At 40.1% G+C, this 27,986-nt stretch overlaps 2 protein-coding genes across 2 annotated transcripts; one reads left to right on the top strand and one right to left on the bottom strand.

Annotated features, from left to right (window-relative positions):
• Positions 1-2,398: 2,398 nt before the first annotated feature.
• On the bottom strand, positions 2,399-15,714 carry psmf1 (proteasome inhibitor subunit 1). The gene is made up of 7 exons (XM_082532261.1): positions 15,468-15,714; positions 14,116-14,268; positions 13,143-13,225; positions 12,548-12,745; positions 7,056-7,112; positions 4,905-5,066; positions 2,399-3,186 (listed from the first exon to the last, which is right to left on the bottom strand). The coding sequence occupies exons 1-7, from the start codon at positions 15,594-15,596 to the stop codon at positions 3,135-3,137; spliced, it is 834 nt and encodes a 277-aa protein (XP_082388387.1). The 5' UTR covers positions 15,597-15,714; the 3' UTR covers positions 2,399-3,134.
• A 1,555-nt stretch (positions 15,715-17,269) lies between these two features.
• pigu (phosphatidylinositol glycan anchor biosynthesis, class U) lies at positions 17,270-27,614 on the top strand. Its single transcript, XM_082533213.1, has 12 exons — positions 17,270-17,479; positions 18,912-18,976; positions 19,846-19,905; positions 20,760-20,822; positions 21,019-21,128; positions 21,970-22,070; positions 22,278-22,375; positions 22,535-22,689; positions 24,005-24,148; positions 24,277-24,401; positions 24,783-24,925; positions 25,181-27,614. Exons 1-12 carry the CDS (start codon positions 17,350-17,352, stop codon positions 25,292-25,294), a joined length of 1,308 nt encoding a protein of 435 aa, XP_082389339.1. The 5' UTR covers positions 17,270-17,349; the 3' UTR covers positions 25,295-27,614.
• Positions 27,615-27,986: the final 372 nt, after the last annotated feature.

Consider the following 27,986-nt stretch of genomic DNA (forward strand, 5'->3'; position numbering starts at 1 on the left):
CTTTTAGTGACAGCCTCACGTGGTCATTAGAGGAGCTGCAGTTTATTTGAGCAAGTTTTGGTCCACAAAAAATCTGCATGAAGCTAGAAACATATTTGGGCCTCATAATGATTATTATGTTCTCTACTTATGAATAAGAGAAAACCCTAATACTGTGTGGAGTCCCCCAAAGATCAGTCCTTGAGCCTCTGTTGTCTTTACATGCTTTCTTTAAAGGAAAATCCTTCAAGAATACAAGGTCACTTATCATAGCTATGCTAACGACACCCAGATTCATTTGGGCAGGATCAAACGACTTTGATCCTGCCCTGAAAAACTGGAAGTCTGGATGCAACACAGTTTGCTTCAATTAAAGAGAGACATGTTTAAAACAAAGATGCACAGTTGCAACTTGAATCTACAGCCTGAATCCATGTGATAAATGTTAGTGTGATCAAAGTTTCACTGACCATACTAAGGCTGTAATCAAGTCATTTTACTCTTTCTGGCATCGTTGTATGATACTCAATTGTATATAGCATTTGTATTCTATTTCATTATATTGTGTACAGTTGTGTACAGTATCTTATTCTTATCTTATTCCAGTGTTTTTTCTTCTAATTTTTCTATATAACTTTGCACTGTCCACTTTCTGCTGTTACAAAACAAAACAAATTTCCCACCTGTGGGACCAATAAAGGTTATCTTATCCAGTGCGATCCCAGCAGGAAGCTTATTCATGCCTTTATTTATTTAAAAAACACGACCATTGGATAGTTAGTTAGTTCAAAATACTGCTACAAGAATTTTAAGGAAAACCAGGAGTGACATCACTGTGATTCTCTGCTCCCTGTGTTTGTTTCCAGAATTGAATAAAAAATATTCCTTACTGCCAGGGTTCTTTAGAATAAAAAAATATCCAAAATATTAATCAGTTCATCCAGGGCTGGCAGGGTACACCATGCACAGGTGACCTGACTATCACATAGAGACACAGGGAGCCATGGGTGATGAGAAATGAGCCTTGTGTGGTTCTAGAGCCACTGGTCTTCATCAGCTTTTCACCTTACATGTTTGCCATGAATCATTTTCTTTACAGGCCTTTTTTCTCTTCAAGAAACCAGCACTGTAAGAAAAAGTTGGTCCACAAACTTCCTCTTTAGCTCTGTATTGTTCATTAGTTTCAGCTCAACAAGCTGTTATTTCCCCTGCAGGCAGGCGACAAACAGCCATCTCCAGTCCTCTGCCCAGGGAGTGCTGAGAGGTAAATATAGCACAGGAAGCTGATGCTCTGGTCACAGCAGCGCTCTCTCAGGTGCTTGTTAGAAGATAAAAAAAAAAGGCACACAGTGTGAGACAGAAAAGGCCTGAAAACACAGAGTTTATAACAAGCTGTTTAAACTCCACGATCTGATGCTGAAGAGAAACGTCATCTCAGTCTGCAACCATGGTGACAGAGCCTCTGTTAAACTGAATGCTAATGTCAGTATGCTAATACTGATGTTTAACAGCTCCGAGGTTGGAAATTAAGTCAGTGCCACAACTGCAGTTCCTCTGCTGGCCACTTGAGGCTGCTTCCAACAGTGAGTCAGCATCCACTGTCTCCCACGTGAAAGTATCCAACCTTACAACTAAAATAAACTATTTTACAGCCTGACGTTGAAACTGTTTTAGACTCCATGAATGCGGTTTACCTTCTTAAAAACTTTGAGATGTGAACTCGTTATTATTAAAATTATTAAAACTGTGGGCGATCGTGGCTCAAGAGTTGGGAGTTCGCCTTGTAATCGGAAGGTTGCCCAGCAGTCTCGGTCGTTGTGTCCTTGGGCAAGACACTTCACCCGTTGCCTACTGGTGGTGGTCAGAGGGCCCGGTGGCACCAGTGTCCGGCAGCCTCGCCTCTGTCAGTGCGCCCCAGGGTGGCTGTGGCTACAATGTAGCTGCCATCACCAGTGTGTGAATGGGTGAATGACTGGATGTGTAAAGCGCTATATAAATACAGGCCATTTACCATTTAAATTTAGGCTATGGCTGCTTTGGTCGAGTCGACAGACATGGATCTCGACCTTAAGATCCCGATTGTGCTGTTGGCCCTCTGAGAACATTTTATTACCAATAATATGATTTGTGTTAGTTGTACTACAGCCTGTCCAAGGTACCTGTGATCCAGTTTTGGTGAGTAATTTTACACTATGAGTCAGATTGTGTTTCTCTGTGAACGCACCTGTACAGTTTTAGCTGGCCAAGCTAGCTCGCACTAATTGGTAAGTTAAAAAAAAAAAATGACGAAAACCCAAATTCCTGATTACTGTCAGGTACCAACACAGTAGCTACTGTAGAGGATGCAACAGTGGGTATGTCCATCTCTGATGTGCAGTTTATAGAAAAAAAAAAAAGTTCAGTAACAAAAACCAGAGCATCTCGTCAAAGGGTTTTTATTCAGTATATATTACTGAGATCATTAAATAGACTTGTTCAATTGACAACAATCTAAACACAAATAAAGAACCATGTTTCAGTGTTCTTTAATATTTTCACATCAAAAATGAAAAAGAAGAAGCACTCTTTTATTAATAAACTGGTAGATGGAGTTTGATGGGATCTATTATTTAGGAAGCAAAGGGCAGAGAGAGGGGTTTTCACTCGTACATGTTTTTAGATTTAAGCATCTCGGTGGTTCTGTTGATCAAAGGTGAGATTTTTCATTTATGCAGTAATCTCCAGACTCGCAGATCTCGCCCTGCAGCCAAATGTCACCTCATTACTTCACAAAATAATACTGCTCAGCAATGTTCAGATGTCAGTATAAAAGACAAAATATGAGTTTATTATGCGCGACCTTCATCTGTATGGCATTGTTCTTTTAGGGGCTCTTTTACATTGGAGCAACTTTTTCATTTCAAAGTCACGGATATTTGAGACAGCAGTAACTGGGTTTTTGTTATGTCAGTTTGCATCCTAAAGATTTAATTCATATGAAATGAGCAATCAGAAAACAAACCCTCCTCAAAAAGAGAAAAATGAAAATCTTCAGGCCACAAACACGGATGAAACCAAACCCTCAGAGAGGAGAAGGCGGCTGCTATCGGCTGGAGGAAAAGATGCTGATGTAAATAGCAAACAGGAAGTAGAAAATCGGGAAACAATCCAGGGTACTACATGAACATGTCATCGTAGCCAGGAGGGGGCATGTGGTCTGGATCCGGCCTAAAAAACAAAAACAAGAGAAACACACAGAGCTGTTGTTACTGTAGCCAGTGGAAGGTGGGTGGTTCGATCCCCGACTCCTGCTGTGCACACGTCTTAAGTCTACTTGGGCAAGGACCGAGTGTGAGTGCACAGATTGGACATAGATAAAAGTGCTGTATGAATGTGTGTGTGATTTGGTGAATGAGGAGTAACCAAGTGCTCAGCTGAATAAGAAGGTGCTGGCCCATTCACCATCGTCATATTTTATATACTGTCATTTTTTCATATTTTGTCTTATTTTTATTTTGACTCCTGGTGTTCAGGCTGAGGCCTGCAGGGCAGGGTTAGGTAATGGAGCAAATACACCGCCTGCCAATGATTAGTGGAGTCCACTGCCTGCTGTTGGACTGATTTTTGCTATTTTATTTGGAAAAGTTTTCGGTGTGTCTCCTTTATAATTCAAGATAATGCACAGTCAACCTGGAAAGCACAAAAGTTCTTGTTGCAGTGATTTCAGTTGTTCACAACACAAAGCAGAGGCTCTAACAATTAAACCCTCTTTAGTGCTTTCTGTCCTTTATTTTGGGCTGAAAAGCTTCATAACAGAAGCAGATTGAAAAACTGTGTATGCATTTCTGCACACTCACAGCACTTAAGGCTGCAAAAAGAGGCATCCTTCATCTAATTATTTTCCTTATGGTTGTCTCATTTGTGAGTTTCATCTATATCAGTTTGGAGCTAGATAAATGCCAAGCAGGCGATTTTGCTTTGCTTCATTGCATTTGCTGAAAATGCTGCTGGGGACTCCTCTGCCTCTCCAGCAGGAACTTGAGCTGGACGGTCGCGGCTGTTGGACTGACACCGAGCGACTGGAACTTTAAACACACAATCTTACTACAGAACTAAGACGGGTTTTTTTTCCAGGACAACAGGCAACCTTTACTTGTTTATTAAATCTGGTTTATTAGTCTATTTAGCTATAGAGTCACTAAAATCTGTGTCTATAAATGAGGCTGGAAGGTGACTAATATACTTTTTTTTCTGTCATTATCTTCACGTTTATATCAAAAACAACAACTTTAAGGCAACTTTGCATGATTATCTAATAATCATGCAAAGTTTTATTTTACAATGAATCTTGAAAATGGCACCAAATGTTTCTGTAATACATAAGAAATTACACAACTGTTGTATTTAATTTGCTTCAAAGCTGCTTTCAATTTTCTTATTTGTTCTGTGAAGAATGTATCTTTCAGTGGAGTAAATCATACAAATCTAAGATGTTGTAACCATTATAAGCCTTTATTTGGATTGACACAGAGTCAAGAGCTGCCTCCATTATGTAAGGTGGCTCCTCAAAACTCTTTAAATTGCTAAAATGGAGAGGCCATCTGGTATTACTGAGATTAAAATGGGTGCAGCTTTTTTGTGTTTCATTTCTGCTGAATTAAATCTGGTGAAGCTGCAGCTGAGAAGTAAAAAAAAAAAAAAATCTTTAATAAGACCACTGACTGATTTAACGCTGCTCTTGGATTTGGATTTTTGATCAAGTCGAAAGATAAGATCTTTTTTTTTGAGAATTTATTTTATGTCGAAATTCAAAGTGTCTTTGACCCTTTGAGAGGTTCAGTGGAGCCTCACAGCTGAGGAGCTGTTACAGCCTGAATTAGTGCAGACAGATGGAGGCGTGTGTGTGCGTGTGTGTGTGTGTGTGTGTGTGTGTGTGTGTGTCTCACCCTGGTCTGTGACGTCCGACGGGTCCAAACGGATCGAAGCGAGCTCCTGGGGGAACGGCTCCAGGAGGCAGAATGTCTGGTATCCCACTAGACGGGTCAAAGCCAGAGCGAGGATAACCTGACCTCAAGGGGTCGACTATCATCCCACCACCACCACGAGAACTGAGGAGGGGAGGCGGAGTTCAGAGATTCAAGAGAAGGACACGTGTCAGCTGGTTTTGTTGACTTTGTCAAAGATAAACAGGCTACAGGTTTTATCTGAAAGTGTTTAAAAATAAATCACTAGTTAAGTAACATTAATGTTATTATAACATAAAAAAAAATCCTAAACAAGTTGTACTTTCATGATTGTAATGGATGACGACGGAGCTAAAAACCACCCACCGCGGAGCGGCGGTTTCAAAAGTATTATCCAGCTTACACCACGCTCGACATCCAAACAAGACTGTTTCAAAAACAGACGTCGTAAAGAGCTCCCCAGTACAGAAATCAAACCAAAGAACAAAACGCTAATACACACTAAACACAACAAATAAAGTCCACCTTGAGTTGGTTTTTAAACACGCCCACTTTATCAGTGTACTTGAAGCACAGGTTAGGGGGGATAACATCTTGCAACACAACCCAAAAACATATACAAATGGATGCCCTCTGCCCTTTTTACATTGTGTACATGTGCTGTGGGTCATACTGGATCACTTGGCTGCCATTAAAAACCTCTCATGGGCCTTATTGGCTCTTCTGCAGGGCTCGGCCAAAAGCTCACCTTGTAAGTGAACCAGAAAAATCTTAAGGTGGGGTTGAGTTTAGCAATTATTAAAAACTGTAAGAAAACTAGTTACATAATAGCTGCGACTCAGTTTGGAGATGTTTGCTTCGTTCGAGTCTGAAAAGGGAAGTTGATGTTAAAGTGTCTTAAGCAAACTTTATTTCTAATGGCCAGAAGGAGACGACTCCTGGTGGTTATAAAGAAGTCTGTAGGAAAACGGCACTCTCTGAGACCTCATTAAACACTTTCCTGGAGATTTCATGGGCTGAGTCGCCTGTTTCAGGTCATACTGAATAAAACGGGGAGATCATTTTGTAAATTATGGCCACTTTTAAAGAAAAATAAGAGGACTGTCCAGTGTTCGCCCATTACCTTCAGATTTGTCTGTTACTCTCATTAACCTTGCTAGTCTCATCTGGTTACACAACACTAAGTGCTGACAGCAAAAATAATTAGGGCGAGGTTTTAAGAGTGGGTGATGTCACAGTAACTATGTCCATCTTTTATAACATCTATACTGTAAAAAACAATGTGCCATCAGCCGCCTTCTGGACGGGCTAAATTTAGTCTCTAAAAACCATAAAGCACAAACATACCAACATTACAAACGTGACGAAAGCGCAACAAAGCAAGACAAGCATTGAGCAACTATGACCACAGGTGTGTTTTAACCAGGTTTTCATGTTTACATAGAAGCGAAGAGTCCCTGAATCATATATAGTGCGACTTGTAGAGATCTTTTAAAATGTTAATATCTTTTTCTGACTAAAATATGTTTGATTTTGAACCCTGTATGCCAAGCAATAGCTCTCTTTATGAAATTTATACTGGTGCCACTACCTGGACTAATTGTAGAAGAGTAATGCCTGCATACTCCTGGGGTAAAAATATCAATCAGTTATTAAAGGGCAGCTTTCAACAAAAACTTGGGTTTGATTAATTTGCTTTACTTCCACATTACAGTGAGGTATTTTGACAAGCTGATACTTAAAGCTACATATGGGGAAACAAGGAGATCAGATTAACCTTCAGTGATTTAAAAAGTGTCCTGGTGGAAGGTACTTCAATACAAAGCTTGTGTTAGCACAATAGAAAAGCTCGAGCTGATAAAAAATTAATGTTAAAACTAAACTTAGATTCTGAGTCTGCAGCTGCTTTTGTTTGTCATCTTTTCTGCGACTCTCTGACATCTGAGCTTAAAGCTTCGCTTTCAGCTGGACACGCGCCAGTAATCCAGAGCTGTCCGCTGCTGTGAGGGCCGACTGTTCATCCTCAAATCCCAGATTAGGGAAAACCCAGGAGAATGCTTAAATGCATGTCTGAGATTGAATTCCATAAACAGATTTAAAGGATTTAAACATGACAGGAAGAGACAGACTCACCCAAAGGGATCCAGATCTGCTCCCCCAGCTGCAAACGGAGGAACCATGGGGTCGGGCCTGAAACAAACACACACACACACACACACACACACACACACACACACACACACACACGTAAACATCAAAACCAGTTAAATACAGGATCAGTCTAACATCATTTTACAATGGAAAACAAACTACAACAGCTAGCAACGTGTCAAATACGTGAAACACAACCGACGATCTTCTTCACCAACATCTAATAAAAATAAATACTTTATTTATGCTCAAAATTCACCACTGCAAGAGCGAAAACAATAAAAACACCTTACAATAAAAGTAAAATTATAAAAATGTAAAAATCTTATATCATACAATGAGCAGCTTAAACGTAAAACGAATGTGTTATGAGGTGGTAAAGACTTTCTGTATGTGTCCATGTTTCTGAGGAGATAAAAGAGTGAGAAAAATGAGTTCGGCTGCATGTCCGCTAAGTGGTGCAGAGGATGGTCTGGGTCCATTAATTATCCATAGCCATTTACCACACACAGCCACGGTCATTTGGAGGACCTTCGTCAGTTGAGGAAGACATCCCAAGTGCGGTGATTCAAACTGAATTCAATGATATGACGAACTCTCTCAGGCATGTTAATGCATTCAGCATGCGCTTTAATATTCACGCCACTGAAACGCTCCTTCGCAGCAGCGTGTTCGAGAGGAGACTACTTTTCAATCACAAGCCTTCCACATTTCTGGTTGCTGCCATGACAACGTCTGCAAGGAGCACATCAAACTCCACTAACAGTGTTCCCTCTGAGTCTTAATCAGCTCACCGAGCTCGTCCATATCACTGACTAAGCGCCTCACATTCCCCATGATAATCAGTGGGACAGTTCCAGCACTGAAACCCCGGCATTTCCTCCTTTGGTCCTCTGGGATAATAGTAGGACTTACTTCAGGCAGTCAAATTGTCAGGACAACCAGAAGGTGAAGATTCTCAGAGCGAAACGTAAAGAAAAATCTCTGGTGAAAAACACACTTGATGGATGCTCAATCATCCAGGGAAGAAAATCCCCAAAAGCTGATTCTGTTCATCTGGACGCAACGTTTTCAGTGGGAGAAACTTTTCGTCACTCATCCAGGTGACTTCTTCGGTCTCAGCTGACTGCAGGTTTCCCCAATCTTATAAAGTGTACATTTGCATAATGACTTAAACTAGCATAACTGAAGGAACAATGGGCTGGGAGGTCAGTTCCTTGATCATTAATATGTAAATTCTCAAGGAGGGGGCCTAAGGGTACATCTCTCACCATCATACAGTGCGGTGATCGCAGCCATTCCCCAACTCTCTGTGAATGGTACTCATGGCCATTGATCAGTGGCCATTGATCACGGGCTTTGATCAGTGGTTGTTGATCAATGGTCATGTGAATTTGCATATCAATGATCAATTAACTGATCTGCCAGCCCATTGTTGGAAACAAAAGGTTTCTGCCACTGAAAACGTTACATCCAGATGAACAGAATCAACTTTTGTGGATTTCCAAAAAGAGCTGTGCCAGACGACCATATTAGGGAAATCCTCTCTTAGTGACATCATTTAGAGCCAAGAGTAGAAAAAATAGATCAGTTGTCATTTAGAGTGGTCTGAAAGCTGTACGTAATTGTACATACATGGACCTCATATAATTTGAACATTCCCTTTCCAGGCTTGTTTGAGACGACTGAATCTGGTTCTTTTTAGACATTAAAAATGCTCAACTTTGGGACGATAGTTGATGTAGAAAATTTAGTTTTATTGCATTTTGAATGCAGAATATTGATGTCCATTTGACAATCGCTAGCTGGTTCATTATTTTACATACATAGTTACCTTATTGATTATTAAAGTATTCTGATTCTGGTATATTTAAAAGAATGCAAAAATTTAAAAAAAATTACTTTTTAAAAGGCTTCCCAAATGTGAAAACTTTTGGGAAGTCAGCTTTTGGGAGACTGAAGGACTGAGGAGACACAGTAAAGGAGTTGTTAGCACTGTCACCTCACAACAGAAAGGTTCCTGGTTCAAATCCCAGCTGGACTTTTCTGATTGTAGTCTAAAGGACTTTAAGTGGTCAGCAAAAAGCAACACGTTTTAAGAATCTGCGAGTTTAACTTTTGAAAACTAATTCTGATTCTCTAACATTTCCTAGATGTTTGGGGGGTAACAGTTTCCATCTTAACAAAAACATGTTATCTATTTATTTTATAATTCTCATTTATTTATTGAGCCTACAATCATTATTTCACTTTAACTGGATCCTGCAGCTTAGAATCATCAATGACTAATGTCATTTATAAAAGACAGTTGCTCTAAGAGTAACTTTAAAAATGGAAACACACAGGCATGCTTGATTCAGCTTCTAGTAAGACTGGTGGAGAGTCCCACATCTGATTCATCCAACCTTCAGGTCTTCAGGTTCTGCCCCCTCCCTTGTCTTGTCTTTGCTTTTGCCATCACTCTGCTTGTTTCTCTGAATTGTTACTCCCGAATCGTCTCTTAAGGATTCAGGAGTGCTTTCTTACTTTCTCTCCATTATCTTGGTCTGTTCTCCTCTTAACTTTTACTTTCTCCCATCTGTCACCGTTTCTCATCCTCATCTCCCTCCCCCTCTGTCTGCACCTCTCTCGGGACAAGGAGGTGACAGCAGGAGGTCGATAAAGTGCTGACATCATCTCGCATCTCATCTGAGCGGGTCATGGCTAAGAGGACGGGGGAGGAAGAGGAGGAGGGAGATGAGATGAGGAGTGAAAGTCAGAGTGATTCTGTCTCGCAGCTCTCGCTCACACATGTGCTCATGTTTCCATCACTTCAGATGACGTTACACTGACTTCATTTCCAGGATAACCACATTTAACATCACCAAACAAAATGCGCATTTTTATCAGAAAATGCTGCCATAAGTTAAATTTAAAGTCACTTTTAGTGGATGTTAAAGATTTTCACGTTTACTATAAATAAACAATGAACGAATTAAAAAAAACAAAAAAACAACAACCCTGCTCTCTTCAGCTTTTGTTCTATCAAACATCACCCATTAAAACACCAGTATGTGCCAATGCACTGGTGTTTCTTAAAGTTAACTAGTTAAGCTTAGCCAGGTAGTGAACCACGTCTGCAGAGATGGACTAGAGTGAAATTAATCTAAGGGACTGTTTGGTTTATTCTTACTTTATTCTGACTAATGATTTCCTGCTAACATGGATAAATTGCACTCCATCTTATTTCACAAAATAAAATGTAAAAAAAGGACAGCTAATTTATCCAAGCTAACTTATTTGCTACATCTACCTGCCATTTTTCTATGACTACACTATAACATCTACTGTGACACACTAAGCAGATTTTTGCAGATGAGCTAAATTTAGCTCATCTGTTAGCACCATCCAACCACCCTGTGTTGGCTTTGCTTTGTGTCACTATGAATGACTAAAATACATACTGTTCTAGACAGAAAGAAAGCTGTTGCCAAAACATTCTTTTCCACCAAAGAAAAATATGTTTAAACATTTTTAAATGGAGCTTAATTCATATCGTAAGTAGTTTTTAGTTTTTCAAATGTGTAGAATCATCAGGAAAATGCCAAGACATCTGTTACAAAAGGTAGCCCAGACTCCCTGCCTTAACTATATGCTGAGCAATCGTGCTTACTTACAGTCAGCCGCCCAAAGGTCCATTTTCAGTAAGGAAAAAAAACTCCTTAGTTAATATCAAAGACAAAAAAGTTAGGCGTGGTCACAGCCCTGACCTCAGCAAATGCTTTCTGATGCCTTTATCGGCTCAATCAGGTCAAACTGATTAAAACATGAATGTATTTGGTAAATTGTGGAAATTCTAATTTTCAGAAATGATGATTATCCAGGGTACGTTCACTAGGTAATGACAAGTTGTTAACCTGTGAGACGACAATATCCTCAGCTTGTAAGTCAGATGCACTCCGGTCTTATCACGTCTGTTTCAAAAGAGACTTAACACACCAGAGTGTGGCTCCATCCATCTTTGGTACTGTCTATAGCTACGACCATGGATCATGTTATTTAATGTAATTTGGCAAGCTACATAAAATAGTGCAGTGTAATAGTGCAGGACAGGTGCAGTATATCATCCCTGTTTTGGCTAATGGCCGCTTGCTTGCGGACTGTGAACAAATATGAGAAGGAGAGTGATGACTAGTGTTTCACTAAGAGCCTTCAGACCTCTTTTCTTTACAACACTGTGTCTGTACTTACTGCTCTCTGACTCGCCTCACCCTAACCTTACTCAAACCTTCTGCTTAGCCCACAGGGTTTTTATCTTTTTTTAAAATTGATTTTATCGTTAACTCTGTTTCCCTGGGTCTTTTCCTGTGTGTTATGAATAAATCTTCCTTTTTTGGTACCGGTAGTGGTTTCATTTTGTTGTATTTATCCGCAACACCTTAAAGGCTGGTCTGTGAAAATACTGTCGGACATAAACCGGTCCGCGGCGCAAAAAAGGTTGGGGACCGCTGATATAGAGGATGTTACAAAGACACACACACTTATTACACTCACATTCATTCTCTGGACACTTACCAGAACGTTAAACTAAGTCTTTCCTTGTAATAATTAATTTATGGGAACTTGCTTTGTGTCCCCAGAAGGGAATGTATAAACAGATTTAGGTCCCTGAACATGAGTAAAACACACACACACACACACACACACACACACACACACACACACACACACACACACACACACACACACACACACACACACACACACACACACACAGCCTGAGCTCTGTCCTCATTTGCCAACAGATGCTCCGTCTAGACGTATTACAAGCCACAATCTCAGCACATCCAGGGGTGTGTGTGTGTGTGTGTATCAAATGCCAAAATGTCAGTCATAAATATTAATAACACGAGGCTCTGATGCCATGAAAATGTTAAGGATTACAACTTGTTGGTTGTTCATTGATTTTCCGTCATGTAGTTCTTTCCAAGTCTGCAAAGTGCAAACAAATCTAAAATCGTTCAAGGTTAAACTGGACTTTTAGACTGTTCGAATTTATTAAGTGAGTGAGTAATGCACATTAATGCACACAAAACCGGAAAACCTGAACAGGCCAGACTGCCAATGAATAGACTAAACTATATTCAGCCTGAGTAAAACTAGAAATACCACAAATATAAGGTTAAAACTTCATGAATGTACATTAGATTAATTACTTGATCCTATGCTGGTGGGAGAACCTCATTAATGAGCAAAAGTAGGTGGATATAGAAAAATTAGTAAGCAAGGCATTCGTTATTATCTCTATTTGACTCATAGTTTCAGGCAGTATCCTCTTTTTTCCACAAATGCAAAAGAGAGAGAAACCAGGAACATTACAAATATGTGCCAACCATAACTGTGTGTCACACATGACAGTAAAATGTACATATTTAACGATCAGTTCATGAGTTTTGTTGTAAAGTTTTGCATGCACAGTTTGTATCATCACCAACCAGTGAGGGTGTGTCCCCTGGCGAGGATTCCTGCTGGGAATACGGAGGGGGTCACTGTCCTCTCCTCTTCTTCTCTGCGCCTCCTCTTCCTCATCCCGCTGACTCTTCCTCTCTGCTCTCTGTCCGGTCGGTCTGTCCAGGGGGGGCAGCAGCTGAGTCTTCACCTTCTCTGACAAACTGTCTGCATCTTTGAACACACTGCAGAGAAGAGAGATGACTTCATTTATTTTTCAGCTCTATATGTTTATTTTCTGACTATACCAGAGTTGCTAAGCATGACTCACAATTCAAAATAATCTTTAGTTATCAAACAAACTGCCCTTCAAGGCCACCCTCCCTATCAGACAACCTTTTTATAATAGGCTTTTTCCAACAAATAAAAGATTTCAACAACAAGTGGGTATCAATCTGAGATGACCTTAAAAGGCAGGCTGAGTACGAGGCATACTTTATTACTATTTATACATTTCTTCCTAAAGTTGGAAAGTTTGTCCCTTACAGGATCCAAAAGTCTAACACAACAATTATAATAATCAGAACAACATAAGACAACAGAATAAAAGCTTAATAAAGTAGAGCAGCTCAAAAAAATAACCTGTCAAATGTGTGAAGCTGGTCAGTGTTCACGTGGTCGTTGATGTTCACCGTTAAGTCCGACACCTGCTGTGTGCTGGAGTTCTACACACACACACACACACACACACACACACACACACGCGCACACACACACACGCGCACACACACACGCGCACACACACACGATCCATTAAAAAGATAGATTAACATGGAGAATAATATCTCAACAAACTAGCAAATAATAAACTGAACCTAAATCATATTTTCTTATTTTACGCAACTGTGTGTCAGATCTTTGCATAGATCTACATTTCTCCAGTCTTACAGTGCAGTAATACGACCCGTATATGAATGACAAAAACTAAAACTCACTGAACTAAACACTAAACTAATCGAAACATTTTAATCGATACAAACTCGAATGACCGAAAAAAACACAAATTTAAAAGTAAAGTGTTTGCGACCTCACCCCTGGCTGCAGTGATGTCTGCTCTGAACATCAAGATTCAAACTTAGAAAATCAGACTTGATTCCCTTTTAAGGCTTTTTATGGATCCTTACATCAGGACTGAAATGCAGGATAAACTGGTCGGTCTATATCAGTGCTCCAATGAAAAATAATCCAGAGGAAAAAATCTTCTTCTTAACCTCCTAAGACCTGAACTCTTTCATGGCATTTTAAATTTCTCTTTGCTATTTGGGCTGATTGGAACCTGATGAATTTAAAAACTAAGACTTACCAGATTTCTTTTTTTTTTTTTACATAATTTTTGTTTCTGAGAAAAACGAGATCCACATATGAGGACATTCGTTTTAAACTTTGATAGAACAGTGGCAGTATAACGTCCTCGTAATTATGCAAAGTTTCAGGTTTCTGCTGTCATTAATAGAGGGAAAAAACCCACACACTACCATAATTTTTAAAGCACTATTTTAAATTGCCATTGTCTAGAAAACTAATTAAGATTCAAATCAAATGTTTATGTGCTTACCATCAGATTGAAGATCAAGGTGGAATCAACAGTGATTGCCTTGAGGAGCATTTGGGTGTCACTGTTGTTGGCTTTGTATCGCAGACTGTACAGCTCTTTGTTGTTACTCCAGTCAGCAGGCAGCAGCTCGGACTTCTTATCACTGCTGCGGGCCTGGAGCAGGAAGGTCACAGAGGCCGTGAAGACAGATAAAAACAAAGGGGGTCAATTCAATCAGAAACCTGCTTTTTCTTTTCACAATATTTGTTATCAGAATTTGGCCAGTTCACTGCAAATAACAAAACAATACATAAGAACTACAGCAAGAAATATGTGTTATTATTAGATATAACATATACTAATCTCATCACTAAGGTTGTAAGATTGTTGTAAAAAATTGTAAACATATTGCAGATTCTTGTGTTGCTGCAGTAAAACAGACTAAAACTAGCTAACATAAACAAGACTAACCCTATAATTAAAATGTGACAAAACAACATTGGTCAATAACGTAAAAATTCCACATAATAAAATAAAAAACGAACGTGGAAAAAATAAATATAATAATGATAATGATACACATAAAAATCCGGTAGAGTGAATTCATTTTTAGGTGCATAAAAATTTCTCATTATTTATATCTAAAGAAAAAAAAACTTTTCAACATGTCATCATGTTCACAATAAAGAGAAATGTCTCATTTGGAACTGGGTCACTTTACTAAATGGTAGGTGTCATTCCAGAGTGTTTTCATGTAAAACAATCACACGGAGATGCCAAACGTTTCCCTTTTCACGTTAAATCTCATTATAAATGCTTCATTTTAAAAATAATACTGATTACCTGTTGATTTCTGTAAAATGAACAATGGGAGAGGGTGGAGGATAGCAAGGCTGCACACTAACACGAATCTGTGTCATAAACTCCCGTGGTGTTTCAGGATGACTGCCCCCAGTGGGTTAGCCAGCTAAAGATGACATGACAGTTTTGGTAAACTGTCCCTCTTAAAACAGATGCCGTCAAACTGAATATCAGCCATGACAGTTGGATTAAAGAAACCTAAAACGCATTTCTCACACTTTTAAATTCTTCGCGTTAACGTCAGCTTCACACGGGAGGTGATGCTTGTTTATGAAGCTATAGCTAATGTACATTGAGAATTACATACAGAACTCCCTTGGAAAAACCGACATTTTAAGAATTATTGGAATTACGGTCTGAAAAACATCGAAAACCACATACACAGAATCTTTTTGCTAATATTTAATTTGCATTCCACAATTTGGCGTAAGAATGATGTAAAAAGAAAATATTATCTTTGCCATAATGTGGGATAATTTAACACAAGATTTAGCTAAACTAAGCGAACTCACCTCGTCTCCTGAGCCGATGCACCTGTATCCGTTCTTTATCAACTCCCAGTGAACAAAACACACAACGGCGTCCTGCGGGCAGGTGATGTTACCTGCGACACAGGTGTACAACACCTCCAAGCCAGCCATGTTTTCCTTCAATCTGCCAACATCGGTACAGTTTCAGGCAAAAGAAATGAAAACGAAAGTCTGTGTAGCAGCTTCGCTGAGTCAAGCTGCAGTTCGGTGCCAAGCAACAGGAACCATTTCCGCTTCCCGGCTTTTCAGTTTAAAAGCACCAGAGAGCTGACCGAACGGTACATATCTGCAAATATCCAGTGATATTATGTGACGTAATGACCTTTTTTCATTAAGCTTTATTTCTATTTCATTTAGTATTTTTAGCTTCAACTAAGTTTCATTTTGATTCACTCTCAGATTAGGTTTTCTTATTTCAGTTCAGTTTTTCTTAGTTTCTTGGTTACTTTTACTATAATGTGAGTGTATTTGTAAGGGGGAAATTTAGACGAAGTATTAAAATACAAACTCAACTCTTCATGTCATGTAGGCATGAAGTGTTGCGTTTTTCATCCTTACAAAACATGTGCACCAATGCACCAAACTAAAATATTTTTCTCATACCTGGGTTTTATTTTGTTTGGGTTAAATATAATAATGTTGAAATCGGCCCTACTTCAATTCATTGCATCTTAAAAGAGCTCATATCTCTGTATAACTGTTAATTTAAAACAGGGGCCTCAAACTCGCAGGCCGGGGGCCACTTGCAGCCCACGTCACCCCTACTTGGGGCGTGTATATTGACATGAAGAAATATAGTACAATTTGACCCTTGAAGTTAGTTATTTATTTATTTATTTATTTATTTATTTATTTATTGTTAGGGTGCAATAAGTGCAATGTTAAAATAAGTTCCTTAAAAAGCAAAAAATGATTTTATATGAAAGCAATATGAGCAGAGAGTACAAACATGTTGAGGGATTGGCTGTGTTAGTTCAGTGAGAGTTATTTGTAAAGAAAACAGTTTTCACTAGCAGTCAAAAATCACTTATTTCTGCATTTTTATGTTGTTAAATAAATATAACAGAAATGCTGCCACGTGTCTGGCCAGAAAGAGAGTACCAATTTGTTTATTTGGCAGTTCAATGAAAGGCTTCAGTTAGTTAATAGTGAGGGAAGAAATGCGTTCACCTTTACAATTTTATCTTGTTATACAATATTTGAAATTCAAAAACAAACTAAACACTACATTTTCTAAGATATTTGTGTGTTTTCTTGTTTGTTTGTTTTTGTACTCCTAGAACACTAAAGTGCTCTCCAATAAGATGACAATGCCAGCAGTGGCCTACAGCTTTAAGACCCCTGATCTAAAGAATAAAGATATGTACGCATCAAAAACACAAGCGATAATTTAAAAAAATCTAAAATGTCAGTTGATTAATTTTCAGACGGCATTTTATGCTTGTTATTGTATTATTTGTGTGAACCTATTTTAATGATCCCAACTTGATCAGGAAAAAAGTAAATTTATATTTTTAAACCGAGTCAATTTTGTTTTGATAAAACAAACGCAGGGTTAGCGGAAGCGCAGTGGTTCACTGTGTACGGCTTTTTGTTTTGATCCCATTCAAATAGCCTCCGGATGAAAACAACTATAGGACAATAAATGTTCCGCTTTGTGTGCTTACTCTGTTTGTGAGAGTGTGTTTCAAATGTAAAATGAATCATCAGTTGACATCAAGCAAGCGTGTAAAAAGATATCACATGCACCAAAAATTATCTATCTATCTATCTGGACTTTTGGTTCCCTCCCACCTTCCTTCACGTTTGGAGACTTGATTTCCCGTCGTGCACCTCGCAGGGCGGACAGCGCTTCCTTGTCAAGATGGCGGCTCCCTTGACTCTGCTGTTGATTGTGGCCGTTACGATCCGTGCCGCTTTGTTCCGGTCCAGTTTGGCGGAGCTGATTGCAGAGAGGGTGGAGGTGGTGTCGCCGATAACCGCCTGGAAGAGAGGTAAGCGCGGGTTCAGCGGTTTAGAGCCGCTGCGTTCCGTTCACGTCCGGGTCCCCTCACCTCTCTCTCATCCGCGCTGTTATCCGGTAACTCGGTCAAACCGGTTCAGCTGCAAAAATCAGCAGCTGAGACTCAAATTCAGAAAGTTCGGTGATGTTTTACTGACATTAAGCTAACAACGGACACGTTTTACTTTCTGTAGGGGAAGATTTAAACAAGTGTTTCTTTGCTATTTCCAATGAATGGAGCTCAGTGGTTGTTTCTCTGTCAAACATCCATCGACCACCAATAATAATGACGACCAGAGTCTCTGCCAGCGGCTGAACAAAGATCTGCACAGTCTCTAGTATTTGTGGACCCCCTGTAAATGACCCCCCTCCTATGAGCCACATTCGTTTCCACGGGGTTATTTGCGCATAGTAAAGTAGACGTTACACCTGTAAAACATCTGGCTGACGTGTATAGTGTGTGTATAATGTTACATCAGCAAGTGTTTAAAAATTAATTTCCACAGCTACAGCCAATTTAAAATCACTACTTAGCCTAACAGGCACATGTCCCCCTGCCTTCAGGACCTGCTTGCTGTGAGGTGATGGTGCTAACAATTGCACCACCGTGCAGACACCCTAATTTGGACAAAAGTATACAAACAGACTGAAATATGTACACCCCCATGAATATTTGTTTAATTGCCCCTTAGCAACTGACTACCTCTTCTGTAATCATTGATTTATGAGGGCTCAAAAGTGATGGAGAAAATGCACATACCCCTGCCCCATGTGCTTCGATGGCCAGTAAATATCTGAGAATAATTAATGTACAAAAAAAATCTACTGGTTCACAGTGGGAGGCACTCACTGATTTGACTTTATTATTTGACAAATTTGTATCAGCTTTCCATTAGTTACCACAGACAAAGATTTTGTTTTAGATGAATTTGTGAAATATTAGTGGACTGTGTTTAAGTTTCCATTTAGCATATTATGACACGGTACCTGACAGGAGCCTGAGGTGCAGGTTTGCAGTCAATCTGAGGTTTTTCTGTAAAACACAAAACATGACCAACGTGCTGTGAGACTCGCACAGAAACACTTTGTGCATTTTTCATTACTCAGTTGTAACTGGAAGCTCTGGAACTGTTACTGTCAAGAGGAGGCATTCAAAGACAACAGCCCAGTGCTAATAAAAAATATTAAAAGTTGGAGATTTTAACAGAATTTATGATTTTGGCTTCTAACAATAGTGGAATAGAGAAAAATTAGTTTACAATGTCACTTCACTCTCGAAATTTCAGACCAAATTCACCAAGTTGAAGTTCCATAAATGCAAAAATAAACATTTTCCACAGTGACCAAAATAATTGTGGTTGTGATTTTTATTGTAATATAGCAGTCTTAATAAAACTGTTTCTCTGTTTGCTGTTTCTTTGCAGTTGTTGAAGGTTTGGCTCTGCTTGATTTGGGGGTTTCACCATATTCTGGAGATGTTTTCCACGAGGTGAATCTCTCTCTAACACAAACACCTTTTACAAAGTCTGAGTGAACACTGAATGTATATTTGTACATTAACCTGAAAATAATCGGAAAATATGAAGGAGATGGTCTGGAAAACAAAGATGAAACATTCTAGATTCTCCTTATTTCTTGGTGAACCATCACAGTGGAGGGGATTAGAGACACAGGCAACATTTCTAGAAACTTCTTTCAACAAAAGGTCAGATTTCCACTGAAGCAGCATTCAGATAACACCCAGGTGAAAACTTTGCTTACTAAGCAGCTGTGTAATAGCAAGAACTTCATCATCAGAACAAAGTGAGAGTGTCAGAGTCAGATCTTCTGAGTGAGGAGGGGCCTCCTTAGAGTCGGGCCATGGCTGGACCAAAGGTTTCTAAGAGATTAAATAGATACTCTAAAACATCCAGAGCAGGGTAGGGTGAGCACATCAAACTTTGTTCACAGATAATCAACAAACACAAAATGTATTATATCAAGATCACAAGAATCAATCAGCTGCCTGTTTGTAGACTCAAAGGATGAGTAGCATCTGTAAACCACCTCTCGAATGTCACATTCACACCAACAAAGTGCTGGTGCTCAGTCTAAAACCAGTTCCATGCATTTCCAGGTGCCGTGTTGGTGGAAAACGGACAATAAATGTCTTATTTAATTATATAGACGTGCTGGGATGTTTCATTTGTTCCTGGTTCTTGATTTTTCCATGACATGCTTGCACCTCATAGGTGGTGTATTTCTACAACTGAGATCTGAGTCAGCAGAAAATTATTTAATGTGTCTGAAATCCACAAATGAGGCATGTTGATGTTTAGATGTTCATGTTGAATTCTCCTTCTGCTCTGATCCTTTCAGACTCCTCTCATCATCTACATGTTTCACTTTTTGGTGGACTACGCAGAGATCACATTTATGGTGAGTCTGAATACAAAACATCATTTTGAAGCATTTTTTTCTTTGGGGGCAGTCTCATTACTGGAGAGGGATGGCTGAGGTGGAGCGGACTTGTGCAGAGGATGGATAGGGAATATGGGTCTTGGCCAAGAGCTGCCAGGTGGGAGGAAAAGAGGAAGGACACAGAGAAGATTCAGAGATGTAGTGAGGGAGGATGTTAGTGATCGAGTGACATGGAGGCAGATGATTGTGACAACCCCTAAAGAAGAAGGAGATTAAACTCTGAAGTGTGATCAAATTGATTGTAAAGCCACACACAAACCTCAAACCTTTTTGAGGCTGATGTTGATGAGAGCTGGTTCTCTGAGCACAACCCAGAACCTGAACGGCAGGTTTCAGTGTCAATCCACAGTTTTAAAGTCCAAAGGCATCAGCAGAGACACCAGGAGCGTGCTCGATGTTCGATGCCCACAGCATTATACATGAATTCATAAACCAGGATTCATCGTTAATGCAAAGGTTTAATGTGATTCCCAGTAACATCTGAGAGACCAGATTCAGCCCTGAAGTAGAGTGTCTCCACTCTCACCAAGAAAACAAGAGCTTCATGGCCACACTAATACGATCTTCACTTATCATGAGCCGTGTTCACCACATTAACCTCCTCGCTACTTTCCATAAAATAGAGATTTTGGGGTGGAGGGCACAGTGGAGGACACCCAGCTCTTATCACAGAGGACCAGGCACAAGGGTCAGAACAGATTTCCCTCAGAGCTTCTTGAAAATAGCAGACATCAGAGTGAGATGACCTTGAAGTGGAAATGCAGCAAATGTTAAATCAGGCATACTTCATTTTACCGTTTCTGTCTCCTCAGCTGGCCGACGTGATCACCGCTGTGGCTCTTTACATGGCAGTGAAGGAGTACAACAAACAAGTGGTGAGAACACATCAAAATACACAGTTTAAATACTTATGTGTAGAGAAGTAGGGTTGGCCTAAACTCCCAAACCCCGTCTCTAATAATGAACAGGAGTAACTTCAGCTCACGTGTTCTGTGTGAGACCTTTGTGTTTGGGGCTCTGTGTGTCTGCATCTGTTTCTTTTTCATATATTTGTCTTTGATGCCATTTCAGTTCAGAAAGCAGAAGTTTGCTTTGGAGGCCGACCGATACCCCATGGACTCTCTGGAGCTCATCAGAAGCCCCAAAGAAATGTACTACGTCCCTCTGAAAGTAGCCATGTTGTAAGTACCATCACTCATACTGCACACAAGTCGCACCTATAGAAATTCTCTCCTGCCAGATTCAGCTTCTTAAATTTCATCTTCTTACCCAGAATAACAAAGGTGTCACCACTCGGGCTCTTCCAGCTGCGAAGTTTATTATTTATTCTTGAGGCGACTGTTGTTGTGATTCGATGCTGTATAAATAAAACTGAATTGAATTCGGGGTCTAAAATGAATTCATATAAACTTGCTCAATTACAGTGAACACCATCACTCACCCACAAAACACAAAAATTCAGTCTCCACAAAAATGTCCAAACGATCCCGGATGAGCCCCCACTTATGTCCCAACTCAAAAGCCAAAACATAAATAAGGAGACGAACACCAGAATGTCAGTGAGAAAGAGGTTTATCTTGGCTAAAGTGGCTGCTACCACCCAGGCAAAGACTAGTGAGCCTCCCTAAAAGCCTGCTGCAGGTATGCTTTCATCCACACCGGACTAAGTGTGGTCAGTTAGCACCAGCTGAACACACTGAGGAGATTAGGGGCTGCAGAGGGACGTAACAATGACTAGATTATAAAATAATGATCATTTCCAGTTGATAAGAATCACGTTTTAGCCTCTCAAGTTGTGAATGTTGTAAATAGCTGTGAGGAAAAGCTTCATCCAGACGATTGATAAAATTTCAGTATCACCTTGTGGAGGAGAACGCTTCACCTTCTCCGCTCTGAGGTTAAATTTGAGAAAATCCAGGGAAAACGGACAACGCACTGTATCTCCTGAAAATTCTCCTGTTTGTTTTCAGTTTATTTACTTATTTAGTTACTAATAATTGTTCTTTGCTTCTTTTCGCACAGTTACCTGCTGAACCCGTTCACCATCTTATCCTGTGTCGCCAAGTCGACTTGTGGCCTGAACAACGCCGTGCTCGCCCTCTTCTTCCTCTCCACAATAAAAGGTACACTTCAGATCTTCGTCTCGTGTTTGTGTCCGAGCAGGAAGTGACTGTTTCCTGCTGATCCCATTCGTTGGCTCTGCTGAAGCTTTTTTTTTAATTACATCAGAGGAACGTGAATCACTTTGCTTTTATTTAAATGTCGTTTTTTAGAAGTTTGCTGTGGTTTTATCAGGTTCTAAAAAATTTGCCTTCTCTTTGTTTTTTCAGGAAATGTCTTACTGAGTGCCATATTCCTCTGCTTGGCCACTTATCAGTCCATCTATCCCATCACCCTGTGCGCTCCTGCCATGCTGTATTTTATGCAGGTTTGTCATCTATGAATGGAAGCAGATATTTCATTGTTTTAAATGTTTTATTTTCTCTCTGCTCTCACTTTTCTTTTGTCTTTTCCTTTGCTTGTTTGTTTCCGTTCCTTCGAGCATCATTGCTGGGATTTATCCACCTCCCTGTCTCTGCTCTTCCAGCGTCAGTACATCCCAGTGAATTTCCGTCGGGTCAGCTTCTGGTGGTTCATCGTGCAGTATCTCTTCATGTACCTCGGCAGCTTGTTTGTCCTCATCTGTCTCTCCTTTTTCCTGCTCGGCTCCTGGGACTACCTGCCCTCCGTCTACGGCTTCATGTGAGTAAAGAAAAGAAACGGCGGGGCTGAGGAGCTTTGTCTTCATGTAGTTTCTCTCAGGCACGCGTTTCCGAGTTTGTGGCAAAAGTGCTGAAGACAAGAAAGATAAAAATGAGTGAATTTGGCCTCACTTGGGATTATTCATGTCTCAGACAGCCAGTCGTAGACTGTGCTAAAATCCAAACCTCACCAGCTCTTAAAGCCATCCGAGAGTCGACAAAATCCAAGCTGCTCCTCAAAGTCGAGCACCTTGACCTAAAGCAGCAGTTAGAACCACCCAAGAGAGCAGGAGAGGAGCTGGAAGCCATGAATTGGCATAAAATAAAAGCACCGATGTCTCTGTTGTGTTGAAGTAAATTCTCATGTGAGGTTTTAAGATTTGATCAGTTCATTGGTTTGTTGATTTGAGGATTTTTGGCTTTTGTCAGAAAAAATTTAGATGAATGAGGTTATTATCTTTTCTACAGTAAATTAGAAATGGCAACCGTGGAAAACCCCAGATATACTCTAGAGCAGCCATGCAGAAACACAAGAGTGCCGCGGCCCACAGAGCTCATCTTAAATCTTCACTCTAAACAAATTGTTAGAGAAAGTCATGTTTACGTAAAAATTTTCTCCAAAAACATAAAGCACACAGGCTGTTGGCTTTAAATTGTTAATGCTACACAGTCATGTGCAAAGTGTTAAGGACAGTGTGTGACCCACCTGTCACACACTTCAGCAATACATTTAGGTCAGAGTAACGAGTAATATCACAAACTAACCACTTGATTCCCCTTTTATATAAATATCTTTTTATAAATATGTAGATGACATGCATACTTGTACATACAAACTGAATTTCTGTTACTGTGGTCCAGCTGCAGGACCTTAGTGGCCCACAAGGGGTACCCAGCCCACACTTTAGGAACCACTCTTCTAAAGTATATCTAGCTTAATTTACTAGATAAACCCTCTCCAGCTGCCTGGATAGACTGCAGGAGGCAGCACAGGATAATCACTGTTAGCAATGCGATGTAATGAACTGCACTGCTTACACATCAGCGTTGCATCAGACACACACCTCTGTCAGCACCTCTGAGCTGCCATGCATAAGAGAAAATATCTCATGGTGTTGCATCAGCAGGAGGAAGAAACTGTCCATATTTGCGCAAAACGTCCAACTTTTTTATTGCATAATTACTCCACCAGAGGGCGCTGTGAAGCTTATTTATTTTCACTGTTCAGTTCCAATGAGTGCGTGTGATGTTTGAAGACAGAATAAACTCTGTAAGTGTGTCTGCATCTCTAATGGGACTGTTTTCTCTCCCTCCAGTCTCTCGGTTCCTGACCTCACTCCGAACATCGGCCTCTTCTGGTATTTCTTTGCCGAGATGTTTGAACATTTCCGCCTCTTCTTCCTCTGCGTCTTCCAGATTAATGTTTTCTTCTACACCATCCCTCTGTCCATCAAACTAAAGTAAGTCCAGCACCTCATTCTCACGTTAAAGGTCCTTCCAAGTTGACACAGTTTTTTTTTTTTTCCTGTTTAATAACCTAAACCTGAGTAAAACCACAACATGATCTGTGTTCGTGTGTGTGCTGCAGGGAGCATCCCGTCTTCCTGATCTTCATGCAGTTAGCTGTGATCTCCATCTTTAAGTCGTACCCCACTGTGGGAGACGTTGCACTCTATCTGGCCTTCCTTCCTGTCTGGAGTCACCTGCACAGATGTGAGTGGGGGGGGGGGACCTGACAACATTTCCACTCAGAGTCTGTGCTCTTACAGATCCTGGTTAAAGTATCATCACATAAAAAAAATGTTTTGAATATTTACCTTAAATTTATGTTGTCTGGGGTCAGAAGCACTGCCGATCAGTGAGAGTAAAAAAACATAGAAACAAAGTCTCTGAAACACTGTAGAATAAATATGAAATAATAATACAGGATGAAATTAAAAAGATCTTTAACACTGATTGGTCAGAGATTTTTCATCAGCTCCAAACTGTCCTCAAATGAAAGTCCTGATTTTTCTCTTGTAGCATCTTAAAGCTTCATTAATTCATGTTTTTGATTTGATTTATCAGTAATTATATGTCTTTGTTCCTGTTCAGTCCTGAGGAACATCTTCCTGGTGTCCTGTGTCTTGCTGGCCTGTTCGGCTCTGTTCCCGGTTCTCTGGCACCTCTGGATCTACGCCGGCAGCGCCAACTCCAACTTCTACTACGCCATAACTCTGCTCTTCAACGTGGCGCAGGTAGGATGGTGTGCATGTGAGCCAGGGGGGCAGAGTTAATGCTGTTTATTTATTTAGTTAAAGATAAATGCAATAACGCTGTTAAATGAAGTTTCATCCATTTTTAGATTTGGGATTTTTTTTTTTTGTTTCAATATCACGTCTTCTTTCAAAGTGGCAGTAAAGAAAATCTTATTTACAAGAGGCAGTCTGTAAGAAGAATCCCCCCCGATAGTGCAGTCTCGGTGTCCTGATATAAATATATGTCCCCTTCAGATCCTGCTGGTGTCAGATTATTTCTACGCCTTCTTGAGGAGAGAGCACCACCTCACCAACGGGCTGTACCTGAAGAGGAAGGACGGCTCTGAGGCGACGCTGATTCTCAAATAAAACGCACCCGTGTTTGCACTCAAGGGAGGAATAAACTCGTCTTCTTTTTATCCTCAGAGGGAACAAACAAAAACTGAAGGAGGGTAAAAGACTTTCAGACCTCCTGTGGTCCTCAAACAGATCAAAACGGCACACGCAGAACGTGCGCACGGTACAGCGTCACATGCAAACAATAGCACTGCAACATACAACATGACAGACGTGTGGGATGTCGACACGTGGCTTACTCTGAAGCCTCACCTCCACCTGTAACCTCCACCTGTGGTTACTTCCTGTAAGCCACTCTGGGAAAGTTTATTTTTTGATGCTTTGTTGTTCTTGCAGCTCCAGGTTTTATTTTAAAGCACCAGCTGTCGCGCTGAAGGAAAAACCTCTTTTATTTGATCATTCTCGCCCACGTGCACGTTTCCCTAATTGCCTTTTTGTTAAAAGTGGCATCTGTCGTGGTCAGAGGAGAAAGAAAAAGCTGTTTTTAAGAGCTTAGAAACCTTTAGTTTCTCACCAGTTTAACAGTGTTTGCCTTTTACAGTCTGCTCTTCAGTTCTCGTTTACCTAAAGTCATCTAAAGTAAAAACCAGTTCAACCTCATTGTGTTGCAGAACACTACTTGAGATTTTGATCAGAAACTGGAAAGTTTTTCTGGCGAGAAGCTGCGTTTGTCAAACATCAGATAATAACAACTACCGAGCAGGAAACGAAGACTGCAGTGAATGTGTTGACAACTGAGTCGCTCGAGTTTGGCATGTTTGGAGAGCAGAAACAGATAATCATCATTAAGCTTCGGTGGAGGGTTGGAGACTGGTCCCAGGAAGAACACACATAATAATGGATCCAAATATTTATGATGGTTTTGGTTGTAGATTTAAATATCACAGAGGAGCGGAGTCTGAAATGTAAAGGGCCTTTCTTCTTCTTCTTCTTCTTCTTCTTGTTTTGGACCAAGTTAAAGCTGCAGTGAGCTCGTGTTTTCCACTTTCATATAATTCACCAAATGAATGCCTGCTTTACTCGTATTTCTGCATGTCATCAAGGTTATTTATTTAGATCAAATTTGTAATTAACATTAAAATATGAACTCTGATGTCTGTTTGGTGAATATTAAGGTACCAACAGGCAAAAAAGTGTCAAATGGTTAATTAGTTATATTTAAAAAGTAAATTAAAACCAGCTGTTTTATTTTCCATCTTTATGTCCTTTATATTTACCATATTGACGTATGAGTGGAGTCAATCTGAACATCTTCGCAGATGAAAGGACGACTACATGCATGTTTATAAGACAGTGTCTCAAATCCACTCTACACACTCGTTCTGTAACAGTTCCTCTAATGTCCACTAGAGTCTGGCGGTAATGAGTCAGTCCCCATAGGCTCCCATGTTAAAATGTCCAGCTTTACAGCACAAATAAAAATGCTTACAGACAAGTGCATCCATGGTTTTGGCTAACTAGTTTCCTCCTTCATAAGGTGTTTGTATTTTTAATGACTCGTCTGTTTAATTTTTATTTGGCTTAAAGTTTGATGCTGTTGCTGCTTTCACTCTCAGGCGGGTAGAGTTACAGGCGTCACCTCGGCTAACTGAGTCTGAACCGGACCTTTCGACTGTGTTTGTGCTGTTGGTGCCTTGTGGAGCAAGTGTGCTTCAGCGTTGGTGAATGAAATACTAATATCTGCCTGTACTAAGCACTAATTAGCAGGTACGAGTGTCTGAGAAACTGCACTCGGTTTCTGAATGAAGTTGTTCTTTTTGTTCAAAGGTTTTTGTCAAACTGCAGCCAGATTCAACCACAGCGACACTTTGAACACTGATTCAGTCACTTTGCTGGTGTGACTTCACTACAAACTCAGACTCAGCTCAGAAACCGTGTATGGTGGAATTGGGACATGAAATCAAAGTTTTGTTTTGTTTTCTGTTCATTGATGATTTCTCGTTGTAACATGAAATAATTTTATCGGCACCTGTGAACAACCATGTTTGCTTTCAGTAGATGTTGGGAAACATGCAGTTACATTAAAAATGAAAAACACATCCTGTGTTTGTGTCTGTAAACTGCACCCACTCACTGCCCAGTAACATGACAACAGTCTGTTTGTTTTGGGCAAATAGCAACTGTTTTAATGCCAATGATTCATTTTTGGTGTATTTATTTGCTGCACTGAAACATTTGCTCAGATTTTGTTTTGTGAAAAAGGATCTCTGTGTTGTTTTGATACTGCGTGTATGTACGAGTTTGATTAAAGTTCAGGGTTTACAAGGGCCGACGTTACGTTTGATCCGTGATTGTCATAAATGTTGATTAATAAACTCCGGGTGCTGGTTTAGACTCGTCTATTCTATTTCTCCATGCTGGTGTTTTCACACTGATTTGGTGCCAGATTACTAAATTTGAAAAACAAAAGTCTGCACATGCAGGGGGCAGGTGGAGGCCCAAAACTCACGTTGGGCTAAAATAAATACTGACAGCTGATATTCAAAGTTCAGCCAATAAACCAGTTAAGGAATCTACAATGAGACTTTGGGTTTCCACAAAGCAGAGAGAACTCTTCAGGTGACTCCAGTGTAAGTTCTACAATAATCTGTGGATTCTTGGTACCCAGCAGAAAGCTGCAGCCACTTTATCCGGGGCTTTCTAATCTTTTGGCTTCAGTTCAGAATTCTGACCTCATGCGGCTCTAGAGATAAATGAGCAGGTG

Source organism: Aulonocara stuartgranti (assembly GCF_965226115.1).
Source record: "Aulonocara stuartgranti genome assembly, chromosome: 5".
NCBI classification, from domain to species: Eukaryota; Metazoa; Chordata; class Actinopteri; order Cichliformes; family Cichlidae; genus Aulonocara; species Aulonocara stuartgranti.